The sequence below is a fragment of the Chelonoidis abingdonii genome, chromosome 15, assembly GCF_003597395.2.
Source record: "Chelonoidis abingdonii isolate Lonesome George chromosome 15, CheloAbing_2.0, whole genome shotgun sequence".
NCBI classification, from domain to species: Eukaryota; Metazoa; Chordata; order Testudines; family Testudinidae; genus Chelonoidis; species Chelonoidis abingdonii.
This window is the reverse complement of record NC_133783.1, coordinates 31263177-31286263: the sequence shown is the minus strand read 5'-3', so window position 1 is coordinate 31286263 and position 23087 is coordinate 31263177. Positions and strand designations below refer to the sequence as shown.

General features: G+C 40.9%; 1 protein-coding gene and 1 long non-coding RNA gene across 2 annotated transcripts in view; one reads left to right on the top strand and one right to left on the bottom strand.

Annotated features, from left to right (window-relative positions):
* The window catches only part of LOC142047814 (uncharacterized), a 498924-nt gene that overhangs the window by 44944 nt on the left and 430893 nt on the right, over positions 1 to 23087 (top strand). The gene's annotated exons all lie outside the window — the stretch shown is intronic.
* On the bottom strand, positions 1324 to 22017 carry LOC116818981 (lipase member M-like). The gene is given in 11 exon segments (XM_032770286.2): positions 1324 to 1557; positions 2782 to 2843; positions 2979 to 2982; positions 6500 to 6571; positions 7994 to 8143; positions 9856 to 9992; positions 11372 to 11481; positions 12243 to 12441; positions 16186 to 16303; positions 19578 to 19683; positions 21920 to 22017. Coding segments are annotated over 10 exon segments (1185 nt in total). The 5' UTR covers positions 19677 to 19683; positions 21920 to 22017.

Here is a 23087-nt window from a genome sequence, read left to right as displayed (position 1 = left end):
GACATTGGCCACTTTCAGAAGACAGGATACGGGGCTAGATGGACCTTTGGTCTGACCCGTTCTTATGCATATGCTAAATATTTTACTTTACTTTTTCTTTTCTCTTTTATTTTCTCCCCTTCCTGCTTCTCATCCCCACTTCCATCATACTTTGCAGGTCAGAAGGGTGGGGAGCAGAATTTTGTTTTGCCCCATTTTTATTACTAATTCAATTTTGACATTACATTATGCACAGCCTTGTTCAAAAAGATGTTGGACTCTACAGATGCCTGAGGGGCATTTATCTCAATAATGTAGTTTTAATTACTAAATAATAAAGCCAATTGACATTAATTATTTGTATTTGGCTTCAGAGTTTAAGATCGATTGTTTAAATGTAAAATACAAGTTTAGCACTTCAAAATTTGTTTTACATTTTTCTGTATTTTAGGACCCGGGCAACACTTAACTTAAAAAACAACAACAAAACACAACCCCCATCAACCTACCCATATGCACTCACCTTTTTGGTTTAATTTCTATTCTATTAAAAAACAATTTTGGTTGTCAGTTCCTCCACTCCCCGTTTACAGACAAAATAGTTTAGCAGAAAGTACCAGGAAAGGCACTTCCCTTTTTTCTTTGTATAGCAATCTGCAGGCTGCTGGTCCAAGAACTTAGTGACATTTCTGCCTCTTGCTTTTCATTGTCAGGTTTTCTATTTTAAAAAACTGCACAGAAATAATCATTTAAAAGTTTAACATGATGTAATACCTTTACATTATTTGGTGAATTACTTAAACAGCACTCCAGTGGGATGGAAAAATTTGTGCAAACACAAAAAAATGGAAAAAAAAATCAAGCCAGTCACAAGAAGCAATTTTTATTAAGATAAGTGAAGTAGTGCACACACCCACCTATCACAGTTGCCAACTTTCATGGGGTAAATAAGCATCCTGACTTTCAAGCTAATCCCATTTCAAAACAAGGCCAAAATAAGCCAATCCCTAAGAACCCCAACACTCAGCCACAACACTAAGATCCCCCCAGGGTGTACAGTCTGGGACTGTAGTGGGTCCACTGTGGACCCCTGACTCTCTCCCCCCATTGCCGCTGCTTGCCGCCCCTTCCTCCCCCGCTTGCCAGGAGCCAATCCAAAAAACAAAAAAAAAGTAGTAACAAGTTACAACAAGCTACAAGTCAAACAAGCAACAAGTTGCAAGCCAAGTAAGTAAAACCCAAGCCCAATTTCTGGGTTTTTGTCATGGGTTTGGCATGTCTGCACCTATGTGACTCAACAAACAGGTGTCATAATTACACCAAATCCATAAGTGCTCTATAGCTTTATGGATGCTTTCCCATCAATTCAAGGATTTCAGTATACATACGCTGGGTTGCATCAAGACCCCAGGTGAAATCAGAATGGGTCCAATCAGGAAAATATTTATAGAAGATTAAACTGGTAATTCGAGAGAGTAAGTCCACAGTGTCCTGTGGGCTCGTAACTGAGTCACGTCCACCATTCCATAATGCAGTTGGCACGGTCATATCTTCTATCTTATAAAACGGAAGGGTGGTCTGTGGAGGAAAAAGGCAATTTAAAATCATATAAATGAAAGTCGGAAGCCTCAGCAACTTTTTATCCAAATGTGTTTGTCAACTGATACTTGTGTATAAACATAGGAGTTGCCATAGTGATCCAGACCAGCGGTCTTTCCAGTCCAGTATCCTGTCTCTAACAGTGGCCTGTGACAAATACTTGTGAGGAAGATGCAAGAAACCATGCATTGGACATCTATGAAAAACCTGCTCACACTAGAAGTTTTGCCCTAACCTCCAATGGTGAGAGTTTGGCCAGTGCCCTGAAGTGAGAAAGTTTAAGTCCCATCCAGTTATTTAATCTTCCCTGAGATAACTGGGGATGTTCGCATCTGATCTTTAACTCCCATTTAGACTCTGGGCCAAAAACAGGAGGCTCCAAAATTCTGATTGAGGCTTCTATGTAAGTGGCCTGATTTTGGAAAGTGTCCAGCACCCAAGATCCCCCACTGACTTCAAACAGACCTGAGCAAAATAACAAAATAGGAAGAGAAAGAGGGATTGTGATTATGCCCAGTTGGGAAAAAAAGAAACCAAGGCACAAGCAAATTAGATGACTTCCCCAGGGTCACAAAGAATGCCTGTGACAGAGATGGGAGTTGAAGCCAGATCTCCTAGTGGCCACTCCCATGCTTTAATGCAAGGTCACCTTTCCTTCTGTGTCTTCCAGCTTCCTTTTCTCTGTAGGCATATGCAGATCCCCAGTGACTCTGTTACGAACTGCCTAAATAACCTCCAGGGAAGATTTCATTTCCTTACTTCTGATTGATTCTTGGTTCTGAGGAACAACCTTCCTCATTTTTTGAAATCCCCCTTTCTAAAGCTTAGTGTCACAGGGCTCGGTTTTGTTAAAATTCTTTTCCCCAGGGTGTTAAAACTTAATTCTGTTGTGGTCACTATTTCTTACTGGCTCACACACAGTTGTTTCTTGAACCAATCCTTGTGTTTTGGTCAAGATTAAGTCACAAATAGCCTCTCAGTTGTGTAGCCTATACCACCCGTTCCAAGAAAAGAGGTAATTTAGGGTGTTAAGTATGACAGCTCTGACCATAATCAGATTGGAATCCAGGTCTCCAGCGATGAAAAAGCTAATGCACAAACCCACCGTGCCACCTTGATCCCTGCAAGTACATATCCTGGCTTTAGTTCTCTCTTCATTCTTCTTAGATTTCAAAATTAAAAAGAAAAATCACTTTTCCCTACCTGATTGTATTTATCTTTGTTCTTACAGCCACAGTCAAAATACTTAAATTCTCCAGATTTAGCTATCCAAAAAAAAAAAAAAAACAAGGGCATAAAATACAACTGAATTCATTTTTCTGCTTTAAAGTGTCATAAAATGCCCAAACTAAAGAATAACACTAAGATGCAAAGTTCAGAGTTTCTATAAACAAGAATACATAGCTGTGCAACATAAAAGAACAGTTGATTGCATAACATTCTTTAAAATCATTCTCTCCATTTACTCTTAGGGAATTTTTTCATTTAAAATTATATACTGAAGACTCATAATAGGATACAAAGATTTTTTTTAAAATGAATACACTCTAAAGGAAGGAACTGCTTAGACTCCACAGTTTCCCAATGTTTCCATTGTATGCAAAATTTACTGATTTCTATCATAGACTGAGAAAAAAAGAAAATCATTTGAACTGACAAGAAAAGGAGAAGACAAGACAGTTGGTGATGGGCAAGATGAGGAAAAAAGTGATATGCTGAATCTAAAGAGATCTTTATACAATAAGAAGCACTAATTTAATTATCTTCTATATGTAAATAGCACCTTTAATTACCCTTTTTTAGACTGACTAATCTACTCTAGCTAGTTACCCACGGGGTTGAAAGTGATGTATCACCAATGCCTAAAATGAATACTAGTAAAGCACAATATCATTATTCTGCTCTGTAGTCCACTTCTCCATTGGCTCAATGCTTCTGTCCTGTGCTTCTCCCATTAGTGTGGAATATTTCTTTTCTAGAAATCTAAAATCACAGAGTTACTGGTATCTCAGAATATTAGTGACCAGGATGGTTATGACGGAAAAGGAGAACTTCCTCACTGGAATCAGGGTCCCCATTTAGCAGGACTCCCCTCCTCTTAAGTAACACAATTGTAATCAGTCTGAATTTTCCCATTGACATCCCTGGGAACCAGAATAGGCCTAAGAATGTTGTTGCATCAAACACATCCCAAGTCAGTGCCACACCAGCAGCACATCCAGGTCCAGAAGACACTGCACTTGTAATTTTGTTGTAACTGTCAAGTTTATTGCACTTTAGAAACTGCTGGATTGAACCTTGCTCTTGCACCTCTTCTCAGCGCTTATGCTGAGAAGTGTTCTTTAATCCCCAAAGAAAAGGTTTTTTGGATATTTATATATCTTTAAGTGCATTTCCTTGATCACGAGTTATAAAGGGTAACGAATTAGGCCTATTCTGAAGTAGAAGCACCCTTGTCCCTACCTAGAATTGCACATGGAGAGACTGAGATAAACAGCCAAGAACTCCTGGGCTCAATGTTCCCTATTCACAGGGGACCAGGACGGACAGGCAAGGTCTTCAGGTATCAGGGTGAAGTGAATGGGGGCAGGGACTCAGTTCAGCTCGGGTACTGCGTATATACAGAAATTCCTCTACTTGGTGGGACAAATCCCCTCTTAAACTTTGCTGAGGTATAGTTTTGAGCCCCAATCCAGTAAAAAAAAAAAAAAAAAAAAAGCACATAAACCAGTACTAATCTTTAATTATAAAAATAGTCCCTTTGAAATCAATAGGGCTTAATGCTTTGCTGGACTGGGACCATTTCGTGAGCTTCTTTGAAGAACTCACTCAATGTGGTCTTGCCTCAGTTGCAAAGATTTCACCTGTAACTATCTGGGCTTCCAGTCCCTTAGGTAAATTCCATGGGGCTGTCCTGACAATTATGAACTTGGAGGGTGGGGAAATCTGGCAGTTGGACTTAGTGCCATAGGATTTATGTGATTATCTAGCAGAAGAGGGCATTTCTTTTGTCACACTTTTCAAGAGTATGTGCACAGAATTGAAGAAAAATCTTTCCTCACAAATTATTCACCTTTCATCCTCTTCAAATAAATGTCAATAACATCTGGATGATGTTGACACAGATCAGGAATTCCTTCGTAAAACAGGTATAGAGGACTAAAGATTGTTATGCGAAGACATTTATAGAAACTCCCACTGGGGATAATATTTATCTTTGTGGGAAAAATGAAAACCTGGAAAGTCTGCCATGTAATACAGTATCTTAAAGGTCCAATATATTGCAGTGCTCAGTCCACAACTTCCCCTGCAGAAATGCCTTGCAAGATCAGACTGCATGTGACTTGCCTAAAATTAGACAGGAATTCTGTGGAGAACCCAGCTTCCCTGTCTCTCACTTTTAACTACCCATCCAGCACAGTTAACTAAAAAATCATTCATCATATTAGCACTCATTTTTGAGTGTATTAAAACATTGATCCAGGGAGGAATTGAGCATTTGCAACTCCTATTTACCTCAGGATCCACTTCTGAGTCACAGAGCCAGGAAAAATTGTCTGCTCAGCTCACTGTGAGGTTTTAAAATTTTTTAGTATAACCTTAGTTAGTTTTTCCTCCATCCTTCCTTCTCCTTCATTGATAACATATACCAAAATGGAGATATTTATTACATTGTAGAAACTTTCTGCTTGTGTGGTATAAGGCGATCAGCGCCCACCTCTCGTGAGCACCCTCTTTTCCCTTGCCAATATACCTGTAATCAGTCTTTTTTTGGAGTGGCACCCACCTCTCACGGTTGGATGGGTGTGAGCCTGCTTTTCTTTTTACATCTTTCATCAGGGTGGCCTCTGCTTCTCGCAAGCACATCCCTGCTCCCCTCCAGCCACTGGTTCTCTCAGCTGGTCTTCAGCAGCTCAGCCCTCCACCTGAGACACAGACAGTGTCCCCACCTTCCAGGTTATACAGTTCTGAGATCTTATCATTGCTCTGGTATAAGGCTGTAGCTCTTAGGCTTCTTCCCAGAGGCATTGCCTTCTTCAGTCACCCAGCCAGGGCCCATCTCAGTACCCTTAACTTGTATCCTTTTCAGCAGCCCTCCCTGGACTCAGTATGCAACCAGACCACGGTCCACCTCAGTACCCTCCTCAGGTCTTGTCAGGTTCTGTGCTCAGTCCCCCAGGCTCATCCTGCCCACACTGACCTTTTCATGGTCCTGCTGCTATTCTAGCCAGCCAGCCAGGCACCCTGTCTTTGGCAGTTTTCCCTGGGTTCAGTTCTGCCTGGTGAGCAATCTGCAGTGAGCTGTCCATGGCCTGCTGCTCATCTAGCCAGTCAGTCAGTCAGTCTAGCTGCCTGGTCCTCCCTCATCAACCTCCACCCAGCAACCGAAGGCTCCACTCTGTTTCTTGCCTTTTATCTGGCCCTTCTGGCCCCTTATTGGTTACTCCAGCAGCCCCTCTGATTGGCTGCTCTTCTGCAGCCCCTCTAAGGTGCCTGCAGGATTTCTCCTGCTCTGTTCTGGAACAGAGTGATTCAGGGCCACAAGGCCTCCAACAGGGGACCTCCAGACCTAGTCCACCCTGCCACATATAGAGAATTGTTTCATTTTCTTTGGTTCAACAGAATTCTTGTATTTACCTAGAAATGTATTAACTAAACTAAAAATAAAACAATCAGATAACACCTGATTATTGAGCAGGTTTGAATGACCCGGTTAAAAGTAATACAAAACCTTACTCTCTGTTAGTAAAGGGAGATGAATATTTCATTGATAAATGGTGATTTTCTCTTAAACAAATTTTTAACTAAAGTGTAAAAGGAAGAGTCAAGCTAAATTCTGAAACATCATCTATTAGTGCAGTATATTTATTTTAAAAGCAGACATGGTTAAGCAGTTTTAGAAATATATCAGAAACTCTACCTGGCCCCAGTGGATTACATTTTTTACAGATGTATAGTCTGGAAAGCTTGCTGCATATACTTCTGCCCGGCTCTGCAAGAAAAAGATATTGTTAAACAGTACTCATTTTCTAAGTGAAGTAAATATGGACAAAATTCTACTTAAAGTTAACATTCTACTCAGTTAGACCTATCCATGCTCTAGGCACAAGACGTAATTTAAAATAGAGATGGTTTCCACAGTACATCAAATAAACTTTACAAGAAACACAGGGAAAAATGTGAAAATCTAAAAACCGTACCCATTCCAAACACAGCCCTGTTTCCATCCCCTTCCCACTAAGAAAACCTGACAGAACAGTTGGTGCTCATCTCAGCTCCAGAAACTAATGCCTGGAAATTAGGTTTTAATCAACTGTATGAACTTAGCTCTACAGAAGACAAATGTAGCAGGAGCTAAGCCCAAATTTTGTAATGAGAATGTCATAACACAATTAGAATATTGGGAGCTCACTGGGTTTGGAGCATACCTAAGTCAAGCTCTGAGTGAGCCAGAGAACATTTATGGTTTCTGGAGGAAATAACATTACACTTGGTCACACTGCATGGCCTCCAGTCAAGCAGACACAAACTGGCTTCTCACCTGTTCTGTCCCCCTCATTGCTCTGCTTTGCTTTTCTTTCCATTTAGCTAATGCCTTCCTGAAGAAATCGTAATTAAAAACTCCCTGAACTAACATGACAGTTGATGCCAGGACTTTGTTATCTCTGCTTGTATGTTCTATCCTTGCTCTCCCTATTGTGTTTTCTTGTCTATTTAGATTGTCAATTTCCTCGTCTGTTTAGAGGTCTTCCAGGCAGAGAGGGCCTACTGCCCTCTGTTCAGTAAATAGGACAGTGGGGCCTGATCTTGGCTGGTCCTAGAAACTATCATAATAAGCATGATTCATAGTAAGAAGCAAAACTTCCACACAAACCTATGTGAATTTAAACCGGCACAACTATCAATCCTAGCCTCCCAAATTATTTTGCAAACCAAATGTCTTCAAAAAATTCTTCTCACTGACATAACACTAGCGCCTCCAAGAAAGGGATGAGCACTGACTTTTCAAATATTTGCAGAAAGATAAAAATGAAATATTTCTGAGTTGGAGTTAAAAAAAAGTGCTTCAGAAGCAAGGATAGGAAACAGATGAGCCAAATTTAAAGGCCATAGTTAGTTCTAGACCCTATTGTGTACTGCCCAGAAAATTCACCTTCTATAGGATGCTCACTGTGACAAAGAAGAAATTTCTCAAATTCTACAACAGCCTAAAGACCTAGTTATCTTATTGCAGGGACTGTTTATATGTTTCTACAGCACCCAACACTGTGGGACCACAATCCTGACTGAGGGTTTGGGGGCTTAATGTATGCATTGTTGTTTATGATGATGATGGTGGTATGTTGCACAAACACTGTGAAACTCAGAAACTGGCTTATGCCAATCAATTATTTAGCATTGTTACTATATGTACCACATTTACATTTTTCTCATTAAATGCACCGAAAATTAAAAAAAGGGCTTGACTGCAAAGTCAGTCTATTAGTGCAGTTCCGCACACCTTGATAGTAAGCGATTTCAGTCGTGCACTTAACAGACAGAGTTCTTTCTTGCCGAATACAATCTGAGAAAATATAAAGATGTTGTTCACCATGACTCTTAAATGCATTTTTATTATTGTTCTCTTATTACACCTTATGTGTAGGGAAGTGTCTCAGAAAGACTGAGGTAAAGAGTTAAATTTGCTGACTTTTGCAGAGCCAAGAATCCTTGCCCTACAATTAGTGAATGACAGATGCACTCAGGGCCGGCTCCAGGCCCCAGCGCACCAAACGCACGGTTGGGGCGGCATGCCGCGGGGGGCGCTCTGCTGGTTGCTGGGAGGGCGGCAGGCAGCTCCAGTGGACATCCCGCAGGCGTGCCTGCGGAGGGTCCGTTGGTCCCTTGGCCCCAGTGGAGCATCCACAGGCACGCCTGCGGGAGGTCCACCGGAGCTGGGGGACCGGCGAGTGGCAGAGCGCCACCCGCGGCTTGCCGCCGTGCTTGGGGCAGTGAAATGGCTAGAGCCAGCCCTGGATGCACTTCAGTAGTAGTAAAATGTCACAGCCTCTCCTTTGTTCACCCAAAGAAAGGGATCACCATTCTTGGCTGCACTGTGACAATCTCTTCATTTTCTCCTACTTTTCCTTCACAAAACACATGCACTCCTTGGAAAGAGAGATCATAGGTGAACTCATGATTCCATAGAAACCAATGGAATCCCAGGAATCCCATGAAGCACCACAGTGGCTCAGGCCCAGGGAAAAGAACACAGAGCACCATCTTGCTCACTGATGATAATAAAGGCATGGAGGACCCAGAAGTACAACTCTCAGAAGGGACGTGAGTGGCTCAGATGGAGGCAGAGATTATGGACCTGAAATGAAGTATTTTATTTTGATTTTCATAACAGAAAACTTATCCATAATGATCTTTCCTTGTAGAATATTTTTATTTCAATGTAAACTATTTTCAAATGGGAAAAAATAATATTAGATTTTTTTTTCAACCAGCTGTACTACAATGTCTTTGTCTTAGCTACAGTTTTAGATGGCATTAATTAAATTCACCTAGATAATTTGATCTAACATCACACCTTTTAATCCTGGCCTAGATGAGAGCTCTGTTTAGACTCAATAAGTCACTTGGGGTCTCACCTATGAACTACTCATTGAAGTCAGACTACTCACATAAGTAAAGAGCTGTCAGATCTGAGAGCCAAAATTTATTTCTTTAAATCTTTAAAGTGAGGGTCAAACTTCTGAAAAAATATTTGCACGTTGCTGTATAAATTCTAAGGAGAGCTCAGGAATTGCTGACTCTCAACACTTATTTTTTGGGGAAGAATCTCTTCCTTTTTTCCTCAAACTTTACAGTCCTTGAAAGAACATGCTACTCCTCATGACTGACTCTTTGTGCTAAATCGCAACTCTTCAGGCTTTTGGATGCTTGTCAGAGAAAAGCTTTCAGACTTAATATTTCCAGAAAAATCAAATTTCAGGCATGCAAAAACCAAGTGGAATAATTTGGTGAAAACCTTTTTAGTTTACACACACACACACACACACACGCACAAAAAAACCCAGCTTCCTCTAGCCCTAGTTTCAATACGTTTATCACACTATTGGTTCACGGTAAACTGGTTTCCATACATAACATTTTGCATTGCTGCATGGGAAATGTACATATAACACTCCTCTGTGCATCCAGGCCACACATTCTAAATTTCCATTTATAACTTTTTCATATAACTACATTTATTCATGAGAATAATGAAATATGGAGGACTCTACATACCCTTAATATTTCAGTAGGAAAAAATGACAGTTGTGTCAGAGGGGCTTTGCTTTTGTTTAATGTGTACGCAGGAGCCAAGGCAAAAAATATTCTGATTTTTTGAGCCAGTTGAGGCATGGCTGAAAATGCAATCAAAGCTGAGAAAGCAAAAGAGATTAATTACAGCAGTCTTAGAAACAAGTCACAACAAACAACCCAGTATAAAGAGGCAGAACTGCATTTGTACAGATACTCTGTTTGATTAAGGTAGGATTTCCATTCGTCTGGGTTTTCCCAGACATAACCTCTTTGTGATCCTCCACCCTCTGTCCGGGCAGAGTTTTCAAATAAGAGGAAATCTCTGGGATTTTTGCAGAGCAAACCTTGCAGCTTGTAAAAAGCAGTCTCCACACCCCAAGTGGTCCCTCCCCTGCATCCACAGCTGCTGGATCCCACCCACCCACCCAGGGCATAGCTCCCAGCCCTGGGGAAGGGGAGAGGCCCCCAGGGAAGTGTTTAATGATGGGCTGGCTCTGTGTCCCAGGTCTGTGCCAGCTGCCCTGCCACTGTGACAGGAAGCTACACTGCACCCCACCTCGCGAGCAAGGCTGCAGGTACCCCCTCCAGCAATCCCCTCTCAGTACATGCACACCCCTCCATCACCCCCCAGGTACCTCCTCAAGCACCCTGCAACTTTTCCACCCCCACCAACTCCCCCTCTCTCACCCTCCTCCCATTCAGCAGTGTCCTCTTTTTGTGAAAATGAAATATGGTATATCTAGATAAAGGTAAATGTTAACCTCAAACCTCAGTGTATACTTTGTTCACAAAAAAAAAAATCAGAGCTGATGTAGAAAGAAAATTGAAGATCATTCAGGGTAAACACAAGCTAAGATCTGTGACATTAACTGGAGCTACAGGATATCTGATAATAAATTAACGACAATCTTTGCTAACTATAGGGAATCTTTTCTCCATGTCTGCCTCAGAATATGCTGGACAAAAGCAATTTCCACAGTGTACACTTTGGAGGACTCTTGGATTTCTCTCCCACTTTGCCAATTTTTTTTAAATAAAATGAAAACAAAAAAAGTTAATACTGTGTTCCCTCCCTGTTTATAAGGCTGTTTCAGGTAGAAGTAGTGGAAAGAAGGTTTGATATAACATGAGGATCCCAAGAATAAACTCAGAATTTAACAACAAGAGGAGGAGAACAGCGTTAACGTGACTATCATTTGTATATCCACCTGTTCCAGTACTGAGATCTATAATCTCAATTCCATTCCATCTGCTTTTCTGCCCACTCATCTCCCTACTCAAAATTTTGGTCTCCCCTCTATCTCCTTCCAAAGATTATGCTCTCATTCATGCACATCTGAATGGAAGTAGAGAGCAGCAATGCACCCATTTTGACTAATCTCTTGTTATAAATGTATGTGAATAATATTCACAGTGAAATAACAGTCCCAATCAAACCTTAAGTATGAAATAGGAACAAAAAGACAAAATACATTTAATCATCTTCTTCTGAACGTACCTATGGTACAGCCCTTAGAATACCCAATATAATACAGGTTCTGTTGTCCAGTTTTCTGCAGAATGAAGTCTATCAATGCTGGAAGGTCATACATAGCCATTTCATGAAAACTGCAACACAAAAAGAGAAAGTTACTTGCATTACTGAGTTGTAATTCTTGCTCCTATGCAGCATTTAAAAGCAGTTATTGAACCACACATCTGTCCATTAATAAAAATGAAGTATAGTTTGGGATGTGAGTTGTTTCTTTAGATATTTGTTTTGTGTTTATTTTGTTCTGGGTTGTTAATTAAGAGAAAAATGAGTTTTTTATTATTTAGTTGTACACCTCCAAGCACAGTGGGGCCTGTGATCTTGGTTGGGCCTAACAAACTTAGCATAAATAAATAATAAGATCCACATTGACATACTTGTCATACATGTATTAGTGCATGTGTGAAGTATGATTTTTAAACACTTATATAACTTAGCTAAAATCGTTTTTTCACTCAATGGTGAAAATATGTCTCTGTGAACTAGGGTCTATGACCTTGCCAAGCATGAAGTTCTAACACCTCCCTCTGACGTACTTAGAGTTGTTAAAAAGGTTTCATAAGTTAATTTATAATGGCTAAAGTGTTGTTTTTCACTGTATTCATTTTTCAAAGCATATGAACGCTTTTTCTCAAATGCTCAACAGCAACATTTATTCCCAAGTGAAAAACAAACATGCAAACCTTTTATGTCAAAAGGCAAACATGAAAGTGATAAATTGCTGGCACATCCCTACAAAGAAAAGCTTGTTCCCATAGGCATCTTTTACATGCTCTGCTTATAATAAATTAAAATATAAAATTGTCAGCTTCAGTAGCTTCTCTCCAGTTCAGCCTACCTGAAATCCCAAAATTCCTCTTGGTCAATTGAAAGATTCTGGTGTTTTCTAGACCACATGTTCCCTCTGCTGTTTCCCATCCAAACATCATAGCCTGCATCTGCTAGTATGAATCCCAGGCTGTTATTGGGCAAATTGGTAATCCAGTTGCTACCGTCTAAAAGAAGGCCATGCAGCAGTAACACAGCCAGCTTTGGGCCTGGAAAATAACAAAATGGAATATTTTATAAAAACAGAACTTCTGCAATGTGGTACTGATAGCAGAGGAATCCTTCAGACTATATTTTTCCTCCTAGCCTTCAGTTTGAATAAGCAAAAGTCACTTCATCCCTGAAAGCTGTAGGTCACATACAATTGGACGTTGTGGGTCACATGACCTCTGCAAGTAGAATAATGTATGGCCAAGAAGGTGGTAAACAACAACTGACAGATACCAATCACAAAAGTGGTGAATAATGATTAGAAGCTGCAGATCACATGGTATTTCTGAGCTAAGCATGCCCAGTAGAATGTAGGCTAAAGGGTCACAAACCGCTGAGCATGTACAGTTCAAAAATAGAGGAAAGTAGGCCAGATCTGGAGCATGGACAGTAAAGTCAGATGAGGTAATCTTATCTCTGTGGTAAACAATGCTAGTGAGCATGTGTAGAATGAAGTAATGCAGGGGTCGGCAACCTTTCAGAAGGGGTGTGCCGAGTCTTCATTTATTCCCTCTAATTTAAGTTTTTGTGTGCCAGTAATACATTTTAATGTTTTTAGAAGGTCTCTTTCTATAAGTCTATAATATATAACTAAACTATTGTTGTTTGCAAAGTAAATAAGGTTTTTAAAATATTTAAAAAGCTTCATTTAAAATTAAATTAAAATGCAGATCCCCCCGATCAGTGGCCAGGACCCAGGCAGTGTGAGTGCCACTGAAAATCAGCTCGCATGCCGCCTTTGGCTCCCATGCCATAGGTTGCCTGCCCCTGAGGTAATGCTTAGTAGTGAGCATGCAAAGTAAGGATCTGATAGCTGACAGGACAGTGTAAAAGGCAGAAATCAGTCAGGAGGAGAGGTCCTGAAAAAAGGAAAAGAATGAAGCAGATGAACCTAGCAAAAAGCTGCAAAGAGTTCAAGAAGAAAGTGAAGCTGACTGACCAGAGCTAACCAAGTAGCAGCAAGAGCAAACAGTGCAGTGGAATGAATGGATAGTGGTAGTTTGCTAGTTTTAATTATAGTATAGCATAGGTATAGTATAGTGTAGTTCTTGCATGTAACACTTTTTTTTCCACAGGACCTTATTCAGTGCACAGGATGGACAATATTCATTTTTCCTCATTCTCCTCACTCAACATGTGGCCCTAGGACTTATTTACTGTACACAATCCAAATCTTGCACTGAGTACAGAATGATTCAGAATTTACTCATTTTCTAGAGGTTTTTCTAGGGGGTTCACCACGGTAGTCTCTAAGTGCACCACAAATATTACAGCATTTATCTTCACAACTCCCCATAACTATTATCTCCAGTTTACAGATGAGGAACAGAGGCACAAAGAAGATAAGAGTGCTCAAAAGTGTTCACTAATTTTGGCTGCCCCACTGATTTTACTGTGTAGTTAGAATCAGATTACTAATGATTTACATGCTCAATGCATGGTTAAATAATCCTCACAATACCCTTGTGAGATAGGTGGATAAATATCAGGGATAAGTATAATTTGGAATTTCTGTCCTGCAGGAAATTCTGAGTTTTAAATTTGGTTGAGTTCCAAATATGAACTAAAAGTCAAAATTTGGAATTTCTCACAAAAAGAAATATTCAGAAATACTGTATAAAGTCATTGTAACAGTGTGGCACCCACCTCTCATAAGGGCCCCCTTCTGGTCACGTGTGTCTGCAGTCTTTAAGCAGTATCAGCCTTAGTATCCAGCCATACCCCTAGGACTTCCTCCCTCTCTGGACCCAGCTCTCCAGCTGGGCCACTAAGTAGTTCAGCTCCACTTCTGGGAGCATATTCCTGTCCAATTGCATACCACTTCTCCAATGGCCTATGCGGCTGGGGGAGGACAGGCTCACCCACTACTCCAGATCCCAACCCTGGGACTTTAAGGATAGGAGCCACGTGCTGTCCTATCCCATTATTGAAACTGCTTTAGATTCCCCATATTACTTCCCCACTGCCCCACCTTCACCAATGCTTCATCATTAATCAAAGCTCTTCTCAGCTTAGGCCCAGCAGCCAGCCAGGAACACGTTCTCGTTCCCCCAGTCTCTGTCAGCATTGAGCTGTCCATGGTGCTGCAGGTGCCTTTGATCAGCCAGGAGCACTAGCTGAGCTCCTCTAGCTCCAGCAAGGAAATCACTGTCTCTGGCTTTGCAACACTTTTTGAACTAGCCTGCAGCCCTCTGACTGGCCCTTTGCAGTCTTTCTAGACTGCTCAGAGGACTTAGCTCCACTGCTCCTTTCCTGAGACTGGTGTGGCAGGACTCTGAGGCCTCCAGCAGGGGGCCTCTGGGCCTAGACCACCCTGTTACAGTCATATAAAATATATAATACAAATATTTAGTTTATATAAGTTCAAAACATTGCAACATTTATATTTATTGTAAAAATCAAAATTAAGGAAGATAAAAGGAAATGCTTTGACTTTATTGGAATGAAGCTGACACATTCCTTTGGAATGTTTCATCTGTGTTCAATCAGTATTTCCTGGTAGAAAACAGATCCATCAGATCCCCTCACCCGCCCCCCAGTTCTAAGAAATTGGATTGAGAAAGCAAAGTAACTTCTTAACTTTACACAATGCAGATCCAGGAATACAATTGGAGACCTCTTGATTCCCAGTGCTCTGCTTATTCCTGCAGGCCACACTGTCTTACTGCCAGAGTTGCTGAGCATCAACATTTCTCACTGATCCTAGTTCCATTCATCAAGGTCTAGATGTCTCAAATTAGGCATCCAGAAAATGAAAACACAGTTGCCACATGTGAAAATTATGGTCTAATTGTCTTTCCCACAATCATATAGTAATATTTGTCTGTGGTGTAACCAGGGATAGAAACTAGCTCTTCTGGACAGTACACAACTGCCTTACTCATTTGAGTACACAATCCAGAATTGTCCAAAAAATATATTTCAGTCTTTCTAGATCTCTGTAGCATAAGTCTGAGTAGTGCTATGCCCAGACTGTACATCCCAGCAACAGCAATGTGCACAGAATAATTTTGGACCCTTCTTGGTTTACATCGTAAGTTTGAAAATTACTCCTACATTGGGCTGATCATCAGGGGTCAGTCCTGGGCTTTGGACACAGAGAAATTCCTGCAGTAAATTCCTCTTCTTAGATTTGGCCATTTCCATTGCTGAGAGGATTTACCTTGAAATAGATGATGTTTCCCAGAGCATTTGACTTGCTGAGAAAAAAGAACTTACAGTTCATAATCAAGCTTAAACAACATGCACTTCTTTACCATTGTGTTCTCTATTATCTGTCCCTCACAAGGAAAAGTTCCAGCTCCCATAGGATATGGGAGAGATCACAACTGCTTACCAAGAGCTCTTCAGTAAGCATTTCTTCTCAGGAATAAACTATTTTCCCAGTATGATCAAGAAGAAGTTTTACATCACATCAAGGGACTGATTCATTCTCCACTGGAGAAGGGGGTGAGAATGCAACCTCCCTGAACCAACAGGACTGGCTTGGCTATTAGTGCATTTACTTTAAGCATGATAAGGCAGGGTTTCACTGAGAAAAACTGTTTTAATAGGTGACTGGGGTCCCTAGGAGCCCCACCAGAACAGGCTGCCACCAAGATGAGAAGAACTAGCACATTCCCAGAAAGCCCTGTCTATACCCCCTTCTTTCCATGGCACCTTCTAGGCAGATCTTCCACCAGCATCTTCCAGGGCCGAAACAAGATCCAAGAACTTCTTAGTCTCTCTGAAAGGAGCCATACCTGTGTCCCTAGGATTTCCTTTGCCATGCGGAATTCTGTTCATGCTAAGGTAATAGCCATCAGCTGTCAGGACTTCATACTCCTCGTTCGGGTATACTCTGTACAGGATCTTCTCACTCTACAGAATGAAAACAAAAGATTTTGCCTACATTTGTTTATTTATGTCCTTTTAATCCATTATCTCATGCAGGTATGAAGGAAATCAACAAATCAGTTATTTTGGTTTCATTTCCATAAGCTCCTGCACTTTCCTGATTTGTTCAAGAGATGTCAAGCAAGGCCTGAATGTTGCAAGAGTTAGTCTTCTGCCATCACTTATCCATATATTAAATTCAGTGAGGAAGTGTTAGTGAGAATAAACATTCAGACATGTATTGGTGGAAGCAGCTTTTAGTGGAATTCTAAGGTCAAGAATAAGAAAAGTGAACTATAAACTGAAAATAAGGAAATATTTAACTTTTGAGTCTAATCAAAAGAGAGAATAAGTTTGGTGAGTGGAAATAAGTCTGGGTTCCAATGTTTCATTTTTTCAGACTACAAATACTGCAATCCAATGGAATTTAAATTAGACTGTCAGGTCTCTGATGAATCCTGAGAACAGCCATCTTTAGTAACTCTAGCAATAAGAAGCAGAGAAGGCAGCTGACCTCTGAAAGTTTTTATCAAACCTATCAAAGGCTTCCTTGGGCATCAGTTTAAAGAAACCAGAAAGATCTAAGTGTACATGAGTCAATGTATGACACATATTGCCCAGCTGTCCTGAAGGGAATAAGCAAAATGAGGCACTAGGAAGGCTGAACCCTTCCCTCTACCACTTCCTACAGCCCCGAGCAGCAGCTGTCTGCTATCCATTCTGACATGTAAACCATATAGTTCAAATATAATAATTTAACTTAATTACTTATAAAAATTATCCATCCAAGCTATTTGGTGAATAGTTGGTCTAATTAATACAGGATCAGGAACATCGTGTGAGGGATTCACAAGGGCAAACGAGTTCTGAATTCATTAGAAAATGTATTTCCCATAAATAATAACCAGCTCTCTTTTTACACACCTCTAGAGTCCTAAGTCCTGAGACCACAGAAGGTCCAAAATGCAGAATGGTGTGGTTCAGGTTGGGAGCCAAGAAACAGGAATGCCTCATAACTGGACTCTTCAGCATCCTCTATCGTGAGAGGTTGAGTTCTGTGAAACTCCCCACTTTCAATACAACATGCCTCTCTCCCAGGAAATGCAAAAGGGTGTTTGTAGGCAGAGCCTTTCTATTTATCCAACCAAAGGCCAGCAATAATCAACTAACATTTGTAAAGTAAAATTAACTGTACTTGACCCGGGAGAGAAAGGGACCAACTTTGATTCTGATCCTGCAGGTAGCCGAGTCCTGCACCTCAGATGATCAGGCACTTTATGAGTTATTTTATATATGATTGACAGACATTTTGTATGAACTAAGAGATGAAAAAGTACTAGCTCGTGATCAATGATGAGGTGAATGTGAATTTCTGTTACATTGGGGTGCCAGATTAGATCCTTAAATAGGAAAATTCTTTTTATGAGAGAGAGTGTTTTGGCAATTACTGCCTTGCTCATACTGATAAATCAGTAATTTAAAAGTCTTAACAGTATGAGGGCCAAGCTCAGGGCCCCTGGAAGGGATGGGCCTTGGGTGGAAGGGGAGGGGCTGGTGATCAGCCTCCCACAGCCAGCACTTCAGCACTTCCTGGCCTGTGCCACCCAGGGCTTTGGTGGCAATTTAAAGGACCTGGGTCTTCGGCTGCTGCCACAGTAGCAGCTGCAAGCCCTGGGCCCTTTTAAATCACCAGGCCCCAAGACAGCTGCCCCTTTTACTCTCACCCTCAGCGGCCCGGGGGGTGGCGCAAAAGGAGAAGCGACGTTAAAGCTCTACCATGGCAGTGCTCTAAGGACCCAACCAGCAGGGCCACCAACAGGGGGAGAAAAAGGGGCAGCGATGTTAAAATCTTGTCTGCTGTATACGGGCCCGTATCGGTGGCCATTTCTTACCAGTATGTTGAACTGGCCTGTTACCTCAATTTCACTTGAAACCAACTCACAGTTACATTTATATTGGTTGATCCAATAGCAGCATTTAATACAAACAGAAAAGGGATGGAGCTTATTCATGCATGCACCCATTCAACATATTCATACCCTTATGCACCCACACACTCATGCAGGTGAAGAGTTAGCAGAGACAGCACAGAGCGCTGAGAAGTTGAAGCATAGTAGATCTGGTGTGCCCACCTGCAGTCACAGATCTGGGCCGATGAGCAGGTCAAGAAGAAGAAGGGCTTGTGAGCGTGCTTTCTTCCTTTTATTGGAACTGGGCGGCTCCTATCACACACAACGAGTTTTCCTTCTGAGTCCGTCACAGAGAAGCATTCCCAGACCTTGTTCCTTTCATGCATACCAGATTCTTCTTTTCTTTACAGCGCCCCATGATTGCCTTCTCACGGCAAATTACATCAGATACACCTGGCTCTGGACTCTTTTCTCCTTGAAATTCCTCTCTTCCTAGTCTCACATACACTCTCTTGTTCACACTCCTTTATCTCCCACACACACTCCCTTGTTCACACTCTCAGCTGATTGCGTGATGGAATATTGCAAACCTTGGAGGTTATAAAAGTGGTAACTGAAAAGATTACAAAGCTTGCAAAAAAAAGTTAGAAGGCTATGCTAACAATGACTAAAAGTTCAAAAGTTTGTAAATGGTTACAGAACTTAATGATAATACTAGCAATGGCTGAAAAGTTACCAATCTTACAATTGCATGCTACTCGACTGAGTAGAGGCTTTACACAACATGGCCCACTTTCACCCCACTGATCATCCAAAAAGGAGTCCCAGGACCCACCTTTTAAAGAATATTTTGTCAAACTTCCATGATATAAAAGCATCCCTGATTCGTTAATACTATTATACAATATCAAGTTTGTTTTTAATCAGCAGCATTACAAATAACCAAGTGGTGTCACTTTGATTGTGAAATCTCTATTTACTCTCTGCCAATTCAGTTCTTATACCAGTGGGAGAAAGGCTCCGAAGGGAAGAGTGTTCTCCTTTTTGTTTGTTGTATTTTTAATCACACTGGACCAGATTCAGAGCAATGGTGAAACTCCACAGACCACAGATGAGTTTAGTGTAATTGAAACCAGACCCAATAGACTGTACCCCTCGTTACCTCTGCTCTAGTCAAGACAGATTAGATTGGACCCTTCTGGAAAAATGGATTGTGAAAGTCATTGCTAGAGACCTGGGAGGGATTTGTTTAAAGGACAAATCTGTTAGTATAGAAATTATAAACAAAAAACATAAATAACAGTGAACACATTCCATTATTTCCAAACTTTCTCCAATAAGAAACTTACAATATTCATAAATGCCTCGGGATTCCCATGTCCTCTTCTTATGAGTTCTGTATCTGCAGTTGCTTGTGTCAGATATGTCACCAGAATGAACAGCCACATCTTGGCCCTGTGCAAAATAATTTATTAATCAATAGTTTTGGTAGGAACGCGTTCATAAAAATAAACAAGCCAAAACATGGAAAGAAGAGATTAAAGAATATATAGTTAAGTTAAAAGTAGGGCTGTCAATTAATCACAGTTAACTCACACGATTAACTCAAAAAATTAATTGTGATTAATTTTTTTAATCACGATTAATTGCACTGTTAAATAATACAATACCAATTGAAATTTATTAAACATTTTTGGAGGTTTTCTACATTTCAAATATATCGATTAATTACAACATAGACTTCAAAGTGTACAGGGCTCACTTTATATATTTTTTTACAAATATTTGCACTGTAAAAATGATGAACAAAATCATAGACTTATAGAATATCAGGATTGGAAGGGAACACAGGAGGTCATCTATCCAACCCCCTGCTCAAAGCAGGACCAATCCCCAACTAAATCATCCCAGCCAGGGCTTTGTCAAGCCTGACCTTAAAAACCTCTAAGGAAGGAGATTCCACCACCTCCCTAGGTAACCCTTTCCAGTGCTTCACCACCCTCCTAGTGAAAAAGTTTTTCTTAATATCCAACCTAAATCTCCCCCACTGCAACTTGAGAACATTACTCCTTGTTCTGTCATCTGCTATCACTGAGAACACTCTAGATCCATCCTCTTTGGACCCCCTTTTCAGGTAGTTGAAAGCAGCTATCAAATTCCCACCTCATTCTTCTCTTCTGCAGACTAAACAATCCCATTTCCCTCAGCCTCTCCTCATAAGTCATGTGTTCCAGACACCTAATCATTTTTGTTGCCCTCTGCTGGACGCTTTCCAATTTTTCCACCGAGCCCCAGGAACCTAGATAAGCTTCTTTGAGGTTACACTAAAAAGAAAATAAATAAAAAATCTGAAGCTTTCTGAAGAAAACTATTGAAGTTGCTCCCAGTATTATACATGGGCTGATAGTGCTGCCTGTAGCTCAAGTTCTTCAATACTTTCAATTTAAAAATTGTACTTTCGGTGGAGTATGGCTTTGCCAAACTGTCTCCAATTAAATTTACCATGCCACACATCTGCCTCATGCTGAATTATTTTGGGAAGTATCATCTAAAGGTATCTAGCTATTTTTGAGAATGATATTAATGAAAAATATATTGTTTTGTCCATATTCCACTTTTCTTGTGGAACAAATAAAGTAAAGTGTAATTAAAGACTGTATCACAATGCACACATGCTTGGGAGCTGAATTAAGGTTGCACAAGCAACCAGAAGTCTGGCATTTACAAATGCTGAATGCTTGGCTTGGCAATTTTATTTTTCTTATGTAGTTATTTGGAGGTAACATTTAATGTACTCAGAGGTTGCCATTCTAATCAGATTTAGATGTGTGGCTTCAGCTATAAAAGCTGTAAAATAAAAGCTGTGGTGAGAAAAAATTTGCAGTAATTCATTTGTGATGGACAAGATGGCGAGAGAATTGTGAAGTGAGATTTATATGAAGATGCATTTTAAGTCCTAATGGAACACTTCCTTTGCCTGAAGTGTACAAGTCTTAAAAAACTTTATTCATTCTACCTGCTGAGGTCCCTAATTCACAACCCTGCTGCAGATGCCTTGACGTGTCCTTTTGTTTTCTGTCCTTCCCCTACCACATACTCTGCACCAGGAGCTGCTACAGAAGCAGTACAAGTAGGCCATATGACAACAATGAATCTGGCCCCCTCTCAAAAGTTACGGCAACCCCCCCTAGCATTTGATCTGGCCAGATGCTGAAATCTAGTCCTTAATGCAAAATGATTTATTAGGTACACGCCAGAATGATTCTCGCCTAAGGCAGTATCTGATATGCACAGGTCTTTGAAGCAAATTAACATTCTACAGAAAGTCACTCCAGTACCATCCACTTTTGAAAACAGTGAAAAGTGTAACCCACCTTGTAATTAACATAATTCTGGATTTTCTGATGATTTTCAGGAAGCTCAGCCTCAGTACATATCTCCAGTATACTCTTCTCCCTTAGAGAAAAAGCAACCAGAAATATCTCATTTCAAATACAAGCAAAGACTTGATCCCTCCCAACCCCTGCTGAGGGAGTCTCACAGGCAGCAGCAATTCTGCTATCAAAGGAAATGCAAAGTTATCTACAAATTTGTTTTGAGATACAAATCAAGTCACAGAGAGGAGAGTGATCCCCCATCCTGTCCCAGGAAAGTCTGGGTCAGAGTTAAATGAAGAGAAGGAGTTACCCACCACAGTCCTGCTGCTGCACCAAGTGGATTCAAATGTCTGAACAGTGGTAACTGTTACGGCATCAGTGTTAAAAAGCAGCACGAGAGGGCTGATATCAGCCATATCATTATTTCTCATACTTCTTGCTCTCCAATCAGGAGCAGCCTTGAAGTGTCATTTACCAATCCCTCTCTCTCTCTCTCTCTCTCATTGAATATATATTTACTTGGACTTATACTTCCCTTAGAGGAGCAAGCATTCCAAACTCTAGGCACCCTGGAAAGTTAAAGGTACATATCACTAAGTAAACAAGCAGACTCTGGCAAATAAACAGCTTATTTACTCTTTATTAACACAGACATATTACTGATAGGTTGTGATCTGCGGTCTTAAAAAAAAATCACCCTAAACTTGAAAGTAAAATGTAGACTTGGAGGAAGGAATTGTCAGCAAATTCAGGTATGAAATATTCACCTAAATTCTGTATTCATCAATCACATAGAATCACACAAATTGTTGGTAACAGAGCATTAGCTGATGTAAGCAGAGTCAGGATGAGCTCTACCCTGACATTTGGTGGTGAATTGTGGAAAGTTGTGCAAAGAACTTCAGAGGATGATCTTGTTTGCATAGGCTCACCCACCCCGCCTAGCATGAGCTCACAGCAGCCCAAATGGTCACTTGGGCTGCTGTGAGATCCCCAATTTCTCTGTTACTGGGACAGGAAGAATAAAGTGAATCAGAATTCACACTCTGATTATGTGAATCAAGGACAGTGGAACTATTTATGACAGAGGGACTCACCATCAACTAAGTAGCACTCGCTAGACAAGGGACATGGGTTCCAAAACCCAGTGAATGGAGAGAGGCAGGGGATAGGCATTTGTACCTGACAGTATGGCCCCCCGCCTTTGAGGGTCTGAAACACCAATTACACCTCCTTCTCTCTCTACTGTGGAATATCAGAGCTAATCTTGATTCTATTAGGAGTCTAGTTACAGCAGGGTTTCTTAAACAGGGTTCACCACTTCTGTAGGGAAAGCCTCTGGTGGACCAGGCCAGTGTGTTTACCTGCCCCATCCGCAGGTCTGGCTGATCACAGCTCCCACTGGCCGCGGATCGCTGCTCCAGGCCAATGGGAGCTGTTGGAAGCGGCACAGGCCGAGAGATGTACTGGCCGCTGCTTCCA